Source organism: Macrotis lagotis, chromosome X (genome assembly GCF_037893015.1).
Source record: "Macrotis lagotis isolate mMagLag1 chromosome X, bilby.v1.9.chrom.fasta, whole genome shotgun sequence".
NCBI lineage: Eukaryota > Metazoa > Chordata > Mammalia > Peramelemorphia > Peramelidae > Macrotis > Macrotis lagotis.
In genome coordinates this window covers 193,834,600-193,847,235 of record NC_133666.1, presented here as the reverse complement: position 1 = coordinate 193,847,235, position 12,636 = coordinate 193,834,600, and the positions used below count along the sequence as shown (strand labels likewise).

Genomic DNA, 12,636 nt, shown 5'->3' with positions numbered 1-12,636 from the left:
TAGTTCTGAGCTTATTTCATTTTGTACCAGTTTATGTAATTTTTCTCATGCTTCTCTGAATTCCTCATAATAGTTTTTCTTACATTATAGTAATATTCCATTATTATTATTATTATTATTATTATTATTATTATTATTATATGCCACAACTTTTTATTCAGTCCCTAAATAATATGCATCTATCTTGTTGCCAGTTCATTGCTACCACAAAAAGTTCAGCTATAGATAGAATATATAATTAGTAATGATAAAATTATATTTTATTTTTTGGCATATATAACCCTGGTTTGGCTAAATATTTCATAAATATTTTCAGCTTATGTGATATAAAATTTCTGTCAAACCACTTTCCAGTTTTCTTAGCAATTCTTGTCAAATAAGTTATGCTCCCATAGTCTCAGCTTGTCAAACACTATTATTGAGATTGATTGTTTCTGATTCTTTCTTAACCAAGCTTTTCCACAGATTCGCTTTCTATTATTTGACCATTACAAAACTATTCTGATTATTACAGCTTTCTAATGCAACTTAAGTTCTGAAAATACTATTTCCCCTTTATTCTATTTTTAAAAAATTTTAACATTCTAAGTCCTTTGTTTACTCAAAATAATAGTTAATTTAGTTCTGCTTTAGATTTGTTTTACACTGAATATGTAAATTAGTCATCATCATTGTGTTGAAGCAGCTTGACCACAAACATTTTTAAATAATTCTTTATTTCTTAAATTATTGTTTAATAATTATTTTAGATGTGCTTAGGTAGATTAGATAGATGTGCTTTTTGTAGATGTTTTCAAAAAGCTTCCTATTCTTTTTTTTCTCCCTGGATTTTGTTAACTCATATGCCATTGATTTTTTTGTTGCTGATTTATTTTACTACCTGAAACATTGCAGAAGATATTAATTTATGTAGTAAATTTCTTTTCTGATTCTCTAGGACTTTATAAATAAACTACCATTTTCATCAGCCCACAGAGGTAATCCTGATTTTTATTTGATTATATTACTTTTCTTGATGCTATAATCAGCATTTCTAGAATATTATCAACTCACAGTGAACAATCAAGATATTCCTGTTTGACTGTTACATTTTTGGAAAAGTTTCTAGCAAATCCACATTGCAAATTGTCCTAGTTGGAGGCTACATATATGTATGTAAATACATATATACATATATATATATTATCATATCAAAATGTCTCTATATATGCTTTGTAGAGTTTCGGGCATAAATGAATGCATGTCAGGGACTTTTTCTACATTTATTAATATTATCTATGATGTGGTTGGAGTATTTTGTTGTTACTTTTGACACAATTTTGTCTTCCTTATGTTGAACCATCCTTTAATCGATGGTTTAAATACAATGTAGTCATAGTGAATGATTTTGTGAATGTGTTGCTATATGCTTTTTTCCTAGAATTTTATATGACTTTTTAATCTATTCATTAGTGGCATTTATCTGTATATGTATCTATGTCTGTGTTTTATCCTTCAAATATAAATTTTGCTTTATCCTTTGGGTAGTTATTTTAGGTGCTTGGACTATATTTGTTTAATAAAAAGAAATTTGTAAAGTATTTTTATTATCAGTTTTTGAGAAAATTTGTGTAATCTAAGTATTTGTTAATTGATAATTACAAATCTCTCTGTTCCAGACAAGTTTCTAAATGTCTTTATTTTTGGTTTAGTTTCATTTTCTTAGATTAATTTATTTAAAATATTATTTTCATAAGTACTTTTTGAGTTTAAGTCTATTTTTCTTTTAACTTCTCAGTTTTACCAGCATGTTGTTATGTATGTACTAGGATGAAAAAGGTTTTTTTTTTCTCCTCTGGTCTGATTGTATGGTTTTTTAAAAAATTCTTGTAACTTGATTTTCATTCTCTTTTTTTTAATCAAATTTCCTAATGTTAGTTGATTTTGTACCTTTTAAAAGAACCAGATTTCAGTTTTTATTTTCAATTATAATAATCATTTTTGTTTTCCACTTTATATAGTTCTTCTTTTTTCTTATTTTGGGGTTGTTTTTTTCTGCTGATTTTTCATTGCTTATTCATTTCATTAATCCTACCTTTCTTTCCATTTTGTTAATATATGTATTCAGAGATAATAATGTTTTTCTCTAAAGACTATATTATCTGTTTCCCAGAATTTTTGATATGTTGCCTTATTGTTATTCTCTTTCACATGGTTATCATTTCTGTGATTCTTTCTTTGACTATATATATTTAAAATGTATTTATTAAGTTTACATGTATGTATGTAGTTTGTATATCTTACATTCCTAGTAGATACTTAATAAATCCATCTTGATCAATTATCATAAAATCAATTAGGCAATGATAGATCTAAAATCAGAAGTTACCTAAGATAGCATCTAAATCAAACTTTTTTCATAACTAAAGAAACTGATATACAGAGAAATTAAATGGCTTTACCAGAATATATAGGTAATAATCATCAGAGGTGAAATTTGATCAGATCCTGTAACTCCAGACCCTTTTCTACTTTACCATATGTTACAGCCTAATTATGCAACCCTTTTTATTAATAAAAATATTCTATATATCCAATAAATAAAATGTAAACAACACTATTTTTTTCTTTAGAGTTATGTCATTTATTAATATAAATCCTTACAGTAACTATATGTCCTCTAAGCATGACTGTTCTGTAGGGATCTCATTTTTAGATGGACACCTACATTTTAAAGTGACCATTAACTTATAAAACAGAGATTCAATTTGTTTCTTACAGAGCAGAAAGCATAGGAAACATCACAGCCCCTTGTAATTTGAAGTGTAATTGCTCACGTTCATTTTATTATCCTATCTGTGGAAGAGACAGTCTCCAGTATTTCTCTCCCTGCATTGCAGCTTGTACGTCTTCAAATACAATAGACCATCAAAAGGTAATGCATTTTAAATTTCTTCAGCAACAGTGAGGAACCCATCTTTTCAGGATATTTCTAGTGCTTAGAACCCTACCATATTTACATGAACATCTATTCTGATTAGTTTTTTAAATTTTTTTCTTTTTAGAAACATTCCTTTATTGTTACATAGTATTACCAAAGTCATCTTATAAAGCCACAAGTTGAGAGTTGTAAGTAGGTTTTCAGAATGCAGTTATTTTACTCTGACCAAGTTTTAAATACTTTAACCCAGGAAATTTCAGAACAACTAGTCAGTCTACAAGCATTTATTATGTTCTAAGCACTGGGCCAAGCAGTGAGAATATGAAGAAAACCAGAAGACAATCCCCTTCCTGAAGGAGTTCATAGTTTAATGGGGAGACAACATATAAACAACTACAAGATATATAGGGAATAAATTGGAGCTAATCAGTAGAGGGATACTTGATACTTGCATTAAGTTGCATCAGGAAAAACTTATTGTAGAAGGTGGGATTTTAGATGAGACTTGGAGAAAGCCAAAAGATGGAGATTATGAGAGACAGAGTTACAGGCATGAGAAAGGAATTAACATTTGATACCATAGATAACTGGGGTTCATTGGCTTTTACAGAGAGACAGAGACAGAGAGTGTGTAAGAGGGGTGATAATGGTCAGGAAAATTACTAACAACTGAATCTAGATCTAGGAATCTAGGACAACTTAGATCTAAGATCTAAGATCAATCAGAAGATCATTGCAGTCACCTAATTAAACAAACATGATGACCTGTAACAAGGTAGTAATTGATTGGGTTGATATAAAGATATGCTATTAGAGATGTAAAGGAAGAGATAACAAAACTTGACACAAATTGTATATATGAAGTGATTTCCTATGTTTCTAAGATACAATACAGTCTTCATAACCTCAACTTTAAAGTATGTCTGGAACCACTGAAAAATTTTAAACAGGGAAGTGATATTGTCAGACATCTGCCTTAGAAAGATTATTTTGGCAAGTGCATGAAGAATGGTTTGGAAATGAGAGAAACTAAAGGAAAGAAGTCTGTTTAGAAGTAAGTTATAGTAGCTCAGGCAAGTATAAGGACTTGGTTATGTGACCAGAAAAAAGAAATAGTTACAAGGGGACTTGGAAGCAGAACTGACAAGTCTAGATAAATAATCACATGTAGGGAGTAAAGCAGGCAGAAAGTCTAGGTTTATTTTGAATTGCTAAAGGTGGATGACTTTAAAGTTAGTGGTGCTCTCAATAGAAATGAAGTTTGGAGGAGATATTAATTGAAGAGATTATGGAGAGGGTATGGAAATTAATTCCATTTGGGAAATGTTGGCTTTAAAATATCTATAGTGAATCCAAGTAGAGTTTTCAAAATAGACTGTTGTTAATGTGGGTCTAAAGTTAGAAGAGAAATAGAAAGTACATGTATAGGAATAGGAGTTATGATTGCCCTCATAAAAGCTGATAAGATCATTAGGAGGTTATAAAGAAGAGAAGAGAAATGAAGATGAAAGAAAAAAAAAGACAGGCAATAGAGTGTCAAGAATAGAAACCTGGGAAAGAACCAGGTTAATAGTGCATAAAATTGAAACTTACTCCTTGATACTTCCAGTTCCCCCCACCCTTCAGTACATTTTCAGATCACTATATTCCAGTTTTCTCTAATCTTGACCCTATAATCATTTCTACTCTATATTATCCCTTGTGCCCAAGAACCTCAAGCCTTTGTCCTATTGCCATTCATCACATGTCAAACTTCACCTCTGGATGCACACAGCTACTATGGAAATGGATTATAAATTCATGTGATCTAACTTCAACTAGACCCTTACTTATGCAGGGGGGAACCTTTTATTCTTCTCTAATTGATTTCCTCTCAAACCACCCAGAAACTATTCTAATTTTTTTTCTTCTCAAGCCTCCTAGACATCCTCTTCTCTTACTACATTCAACTGAGGACTTCTCTTATTTTACTGATAAAATTGAATCCATTTGGACTTCTGCTTATCCCATTCTCTTCCTTTCAAAACATCTTGTCATCTCCCATTCTCTCTCTTTCCCTTCCTCTGACAGATGTTGCACTTCTCCTTGCCAATAATAAGTCTTTTATGTGTGTCCTAGATTCCATTTCTTCCCTTCTCCAAAATTGCAATGTCATTCATTCTTTCATTCTTTTTTTTTCTGTCTGTGTGTCTTGCTGTTTCCCTTGTCTGTCTCTACCTCTCTCTCTCTCTCTCTACTTACTTTAAATGTCTCCCCATCTTCTTTAAAAAAAAAAAAACCACCCTTCTTTAGGTCCTCCAATTGTAATCAAACACCTTAAAAAATTGACCTTTCTTTTATGTTTTCTTCATCTCTTCTCAATTACCTCAAATACCTTTGCAGTATAGCTTTGAATCTTATTACTCTGTTAAAGCTGCTTTCTCCAGAATAACCAATAACCTCTTTTATTTTTTTAGGTTTTTTTGCAAGGCAAATGGGGTTAAGTGGCTTGCCCAAGGCCATACAGCTAGGTAATTATTAAGTGTCTGAGACCAGATTTGAACCCAGGTACTCCTGACTCCAAGGCCTGTGCTTTATCCACTACGCCACCTAGCTGCCCCACCAATAACCTCTTAATGGCCAAATCTGATGATTTTTTTTTCATTCCGTATCCTTCTCATTTGTGGTATTTGACATTACTAACCATTCTCTTCTCTCTAGGCTTTTACAATATTACACTCAATTGAATATCCTCCTAGCCTCCCTTCTTCTCTTTTTGCCTTATTCTCTTTGTACACTTTATCAACTCCCATGAGTCTAATTATCATCTCTAAATCAATTATCAAAAATCTCTATATCCAGTCCCAGTCTTTCCCTGAGCTTTTCATCATCTTGCTATTTCTACCTCCATATCCCTATCATATCACTCCTTCTCCCACAGCTACTATCTTAGTTCAGGCACTCATGAATTCTTATCCAGATTATTTCAATGACATCTTAATTTTCTCTCTGGCTCAAATCTCTCCCTATTCCAGTTCATTCTCAAAACTGTTGCTGAAATGGTTTTTCTTAATCACAAATCTGACCATCTTATTTCCCTACTCAATGTATTGGCTCCCTATTAACCCCAGAGTAAAATATAAATTCCCCTGTTTAGCTTTTAAGATCATTCATAATTTCTCATAACTATTTTAGATAATTTGATTTTACATTACTCTTCCTCTCATACACTTCAATTCTTTCAAGCTTATCTCTCTATTCTTTATACATTATATTTTATTGCCTGTCTCCTTATTTGCAAAGATATTCCCATTCCTGAAATATTCTCCTTCCTTACCCTCACTTTATAGAATTTCTCTCTTCCTTCAAGAATTAGCAAGCTCCAAGTTCACTTGAGTCCTTAACTACTACTGCCTTACTTCTCAAACTGCATTGTAATCTACTACTTCATGTTTCTGACTTTTAATAATTATTCTGAATATATTCATATGTATTGTTGACTCTTCCATTAAAAAGCAAAATCTATATAGGAAAATAGAAGTCACTGATTCTAAACTTTTAGTTTCTGAGGTAGTATTTGTACTTAGGTCTTTCTGACTCCATGCCCAGCATTCTATACCTGTTTTTATTTTTGAGGTGAGACTGTTTTATTAATTGTATTTGTATTTCTAGTACTTAGCATAGTACCTAGTATATAGTTGTTCTTAAAAAATACTTGTTAATTAATGAACTCATTGATTCCACAAAGAAGATTGATGAGGACAAGAACCACAAGAGAACATCGACCCAAAACCCAATACCTGAAAGCATATGTACCAGGAAAGGGATAGTTGACTTTAGTAGTTATTGCGGAAATCAGATAGGGAAAGGACTGAGAAATGTCAGTTAAGAAATCTTTGGTAACTTTGGAGAGAGCAATTTTAGTGTAGTACTGAAATTGCAAGCCAGATCACAAAAAGTTACAGATCATAAAATCACAGGCTTAAAAATTACCTCAGCACTTCTTTGGTTCAACCCTTATAAGAACAAGAATTCCCTCTAAACACATCCAACAACTAGTTATCTAGCCTTTTCGTTACATGAAAAAACTCAACATTCACTTCCAAAACTTTGAGTTCCAAATTCTCTCCCTTCCACCCATCCCACTTCCCCCTTATTGAGAAAGCAAGTTACTTGGTATAGGTTAAAAAATGTGTAGTCATGACAAATATTGCTACGAAAGCTAGATAAAAATAAAGTTTTAAAAAAAAACATGCTTCAGTCTGTATTCAGACACCATCAGCTCTGTCTTTGAGATGGATAGTATTCTTTACCATACATCCTTCCGAGTTCTCTTGGGTCACAGCATTGCTGAGAAACATTAGGTCATTCACAGCTGATCATCCTGCAATATTGCTGTTACTTTGTATAAAGTAAATTTCCCATTGCATCTGTTCATGTTTTTTACTGAGATCATCCTGGACATCATTTCTCAGAACAGAACAGCATTTCATCTCAATCACATACCACAGTTTGTTCAACCATTTCCCAACCTACTCAACATCCCCTCAATCTTTAGCTCCCCCTCACCAAAAAAGAGTTGCTATAAATATCCCTACATTTATAGATTCTTATCTTCCCGTATTTCATCTTTTCTTGAATTATAGACCTAGCAGTGTCACTGCTAGGCCAAAGACAGGGGAGGTTTTATAGCCCTTTGGGCATAGTTTTAAATTGTTCTACATAATTGTTGAATCCTTTCACAACTCCTCCAACAATGCATCAATGTCTCAAATATCCTATATCCCTTCCAACATTTGTCATTTTCTCCTTCTGTCCATTAGCCAATCCACTAGGTATAAGGTAGTACCTCAGAATTGTTTCAAACCACATTTCTCCTATCAATAGTGAGTTTTAGGACATTTTTTAAAAAATGATTTAAATAGATTGCATTGTTCATACTCTATCATTTATCAATTGGGGAATGGTTCTTATTTTTTATAAATTTGACTCAGTTCTCTATGTTTGAGAAATAAGGTCTTTAACAGAGAAACTTCTTTCAATGATTTTTTTCCCTACAGTTGCTATCTCTAGTTGTATTTCCCTCCATCCTATTCCCTCCCATTTCCATTTATTTTTCTGCTCTCTCTCTTTTCACTCTGTCCCTCCTCAAAAGTGTTTTGCATCTGACTAGCCCCTCCCACAATCTTCCCTCCATTCTCTCATCTTCACCCCACCCTCCCATCCTCATTGCCATTCCTTTTCTCCCATCCCTTTTCTCTCCTACTTTCCTCTAAGATTTCTATATAGTATTCCCTCTCTGAGCCAATTCTGATGACCATAAGACTCACTTACTCCCCTTCACCTTCCCTCTCTTCCATTTCACTGCAAAAGTTTTTTCTTGCCTCTTTTCTACCTCTCCTTTTCCTTTCTCCCAGTACACTCCTTTCTCACTCATTTTCTTTCCAATATATTATACCTCCCAATTCAATTCCCATCTGTGCCTTGTCTATATATGCTCCTTCTAACTGCCCTAATAAATGAGAAAATTCATATGAGTTCTCAGTATCATCTTCCAATGCAAGAATATAAGTAGTTTAACAATCATTAAGTCCCTTATAATTTGTTTGTCCTATTTACCCTTTTTGTGCTTCACTTGAGTCTTGTATTTGAAGATCAAGTTTTCTGTCTATCTCTGGGTCATTTCATCAGGAAAGTTTGAAATCCCCCATATCATCTTTTCCCCTGAAAAAGTATGTTCAGTTTTTCTGGGTAGTTGATTCTAGGGTCTTTTGTCTTCTGTAACATCATATTCCAAGCCATATAACCCTTAATGTAGAAACTGCTAAATCTTGTGTTATCCTGATTTTTGAGTTGTTTTTATTCTGGTTGGTTGCATTATTTTCTCCTTAACTTGGGAGCTCTGAAATTTGGCTATAATATTCCTGGTAGTTTTCATTTTGGTGTCTCTTTCAGGAAGTGATTAAATGATTAGAGCTATTGTTTTTCCAATGAGATATTTCACACTATCGTCAACTTTTTCCATTCTTTTGGTTTTGTTTTATTGTTCCTTGATTTCCCACAAAGTCATCAGATTCCCTTAGCTGGATGATATATTTTAAGGAATTATTTTCTTCAGAGAGCTTTTGTAACTGCTTTTCCATTTGACCAATTCTGATTTTTAAGTCATTCTTCTCCTTTTGCACCATTTTTTTTTCCTTTTGGCCCAGTCTGGTTTTTAAGATGTTATTTTCTTCAGTATTTTTTGTATTTCCTTCAACAAGTTGCTGACTTGGTTTTCATGATTTTTCCTATATTGCCTTCATTTCTCTTCCAAATTTTTCCTTGACTTCCCTTAATTGATTTTCAAAATCTTTTTTGAACTTTTTTGAGACAAATTCATATTTTTCTTGGAGTTTTTGGATGCAGAAGCTTTGATTTTGTTATCTTCTGCTGAGTGTATATTTTGATATTCCTTATGACCAAAGTAATTGTCTATGGTCAGAGTTTTCCCTTTCTGTTATTTCCTCAATTCCCTAGCTTTTGACTTGATTTTAACTGTTAAGTAGGACTCTGCTTCCAGAGTGGAGGATGCATTCTCCCAAGTTTTTGAGGGTTTTTGCAACTGTTCTGAGATACCATCAGGAAACATACAAGTTCTTAATTCCTCCAAGGTCTTAAAAGGGTCTCTGACTGCTTTCTTGCCCTGTCTGTGGATAATCGAAAGCTCCCCTTTCTGCCCTATAACTGTGAGGAAATCCCCTGCTCTATTGTAGGCAGTAAGATCTGTTGTGCTTCTGCTCCTCTTTCTGGGACTTGGACCCCAGACTGCGACCCAAATCTGAGTACCAGCAAAACCACAGAGTCCTGCTCAGGGGTAACAAATAGACCTCTGCGATCTCCCTAAACCTCTTCCCAACCATGAACTGAGCTCTCTGGAAGCAGCTGTTGGGTTGCCCCCAAGGCCTGCTCCTGGTCCCTAAGGCAGGGTCTGTGCTGAGAACTACTCTGGACTGTGCTCCACTCTCTCCCTTGTACAATAGAATTTCTTTCTGACTTTCCAAATTGTCCTTGACAATCCCTGGACTGAGGTCTGGAAACTACCACTACTGCCACAGACCCAGGCGCCCTCAGGTCTGTTCTTGGATGACTGGAGGCAATTTGCTCCAGCATAGCCAGGGCTGCACTACAAGTCCTTTATTCCCAGTTGTCTGGGCTGGAAAATTGTTCCACTCAGACTTTTTTTTTGTGGGTTCTGTCACTCTAAAATTTAGTTAGAATTATTATTTAAAAGAGTGCTTTTGCAAGAGAGTTGGGTTGGCAGGGGAGTCCCTGCCTTTACTCCATGTTGAATAGCTCTAATTTGCCTTTATACAACTTCTACCCATTGTTCTTAGATATTTTCTCCAAAGCCAAACAAATATTTCTTCAATACTATAAGTATTCCAGTGTTCATAACAGTGTCCTGTCTAAATGACAACACCCAAAATTAAAATCAATGCTCTATATGTTGTCTGACCTAGTACAGTGGCATTATCACATCCATAATCCCAGATACTGTTACTCCTCTTAAAGCAACTTAAAATTTCACTACATTTTTTTTATTTTCATATCACTTATTTTATTTTCTGTTTATCTTTTCTCTAAACATCTGCATGCACAGAACAGAGACCACCCCTTGGAGAACTTAACTCTATCATTTCTAGAACTGCCACCCTGGATCTTCACTCTACTAATAACTGCTGTGTTAGGATTGGTGTGCTCCAGCAAAGCCTCATTTTTTCCCCTGGCCATCTCCTGAATATCTTCCATGCTGTACCTCCTCTCATACCTCTACACTGACTCCTACCTTTGCTCCTCATTTTGTTACTACTCATGCTTTGACAAAGCCCAACACTGGATGATGCCCACCTTCTGCATTTTCTCTGACTCAAGTTGCACTAAACATAGCTACAAGAAGTTACTCTATCTTGCTGACTTAGTCCACTACAAAGTGATGTACTCTAGTCTCAAATGGGCTGCAATTCTGAATCAAAGCAATCCCTTCTTCCTTTCAAATGAATTTTTCCATCCCATTTTCCACAGTGATTGTTTCAACTTTTTTCTCAAACTTCAAGCAACACATTTTCCCCTCTCATATGAGGACTTTATTGAGAAAATTGAGACCATTTACTGAGTTCCTCTTCTCCTCAATATAATTCTTTGTGATTTTATCATTATCTTCTCTTTTATACCTTTCTCTAATAGAGAGTTAGCACCTGTCTTATTAGGGGCAACCCTTATACCTATGCTCTTGAAACGACTTCCTCCTATCTTCTCTGTCATATTGCTACCACTTTGATGCCATCTCTCTAATTTTGTCTCTCCATCCCTATTTATTTTTACACTTAATGTCTACAAACAGCCTTGTTTTCTACATATAAAAAAAAACCATACTAGATCCTACCATACCCATTAATTATTGGCCTATATGCATCTTTCCTTTATTAGACAAACTCATCAAAAAGACTATCTGGGGCAGTCAGGTAGTCCCATGAATAGAGCATCAGTCCTGAAGTCAGGAGGACCTGCATTCAAAAAATTTGATCTTAAATATTTGATACTAACTGGGTTTCCTTGGGCAAGTCATTTAACCCCATTGCGTTGCAAATCCCAGTCCCCCCCCAAAAAAAGCCATCTATACCCATCACTTTCATGTCCTTTATTCCTTACTTTCTTCTAATCCCTCTGATATCTGACTTTCAGTCTTTTTATTCAGCTGAAATTGTTTCTCCAATGTTATGTGTGATTTCCTAATTTCTAATCTTATGAACTTTTTTCATTTTTATTCTCCCTGGACACTCTACATCATTTAATACTATTGACTACCCTCTCACTCTAGATAAAAAAATTCTAAATCTTTCTCTTTAGTGAAGCCAAAGGACCCATTCTGAAAATATTTTTAAATACACAAAATATATCCCTATATTCTTACATGAGTTCTCATCATCTTCCATGGATTTTTATTATCCTCTGTCTGTAGTTGATTCCTAGAACTATTATTTTTAGCCTTAATATCTCTTGGGAGCTCTAGTCTCCTACATCACCAACTGACTCCTGAATAGTTGAAATTAGATGTCCCAAAGACATGTAAAATTCTATATGTCTAAATCTGACACTTTTTATTTTTCCACCTAAACCTACTCAATCTTCCAAACTTTCTTTTGTCAAGGAAGCCACAACTTTCACCTGTGTATAAAATCTCAGTGCCATCCTCAACTCCTTATTCTCATTCACCCTACAAACCCTAGTAGTCAGTCAATAGACATTTATTAAGGGTTGAGCACTGGGGATACATGAAAGATAGTCTCCACCCTCAGGGAGCTCATAATCTAATAACAGAAGACAACATGTAAAAGGGAGCTAAGAAGAGAATGATGAATTAAAAAGTCCAGAAGAGTGCAGTTGGATGGGAAACAAAGAGATGACTGACTCAGGAGTTCCAGGGGAGCTCATCCCTCCATCATTCAGTCAGAGGAGCAAAGGATACTGAGGAGGTGAGAGTATCATGACTGCCACCTTGCAGGATTCAATTCCAGGTTCTTAGAGGCATGAAGGGGTAGTCTCAAGGAGCAGCTGGGTAGGAAATGAAGGATTTACCAATTTCATTCATTTTTATCTCTATAGCTCTTGCTATTCACCACTTCTCTCCACTCACCCAGCAATCATTTCAGACTCAATACATACCATTTCCCTCCACATATTCTATGTGCCATCTA

The 12,636-nt window shown here is 34.3% G+C and overlaps 1 protein-coding gene across 1 annotated transcript in view; it reads left to right on the top strand.

The window, feature by feature from the left end:
- The window catches only part of LOC141499734 (solute carrier organic anion transporter family member 4C1-like), a 126,539-nt gene that overhangs the window by 85,707 nt on the left and 28,196 nt on the right, over nt 1-12,636 (top strand). Inside the window, exon 9 of the mRNA XM_074202409.1 lies at nt 2,761-2,914. Coding sequence (XP_074058510.1) covers nt 2,761-2,914 — 154 coding nt within the window. The remainder of the gene's footprint in view (nt 1-2,760; nt 2,915-12,636) is intronic.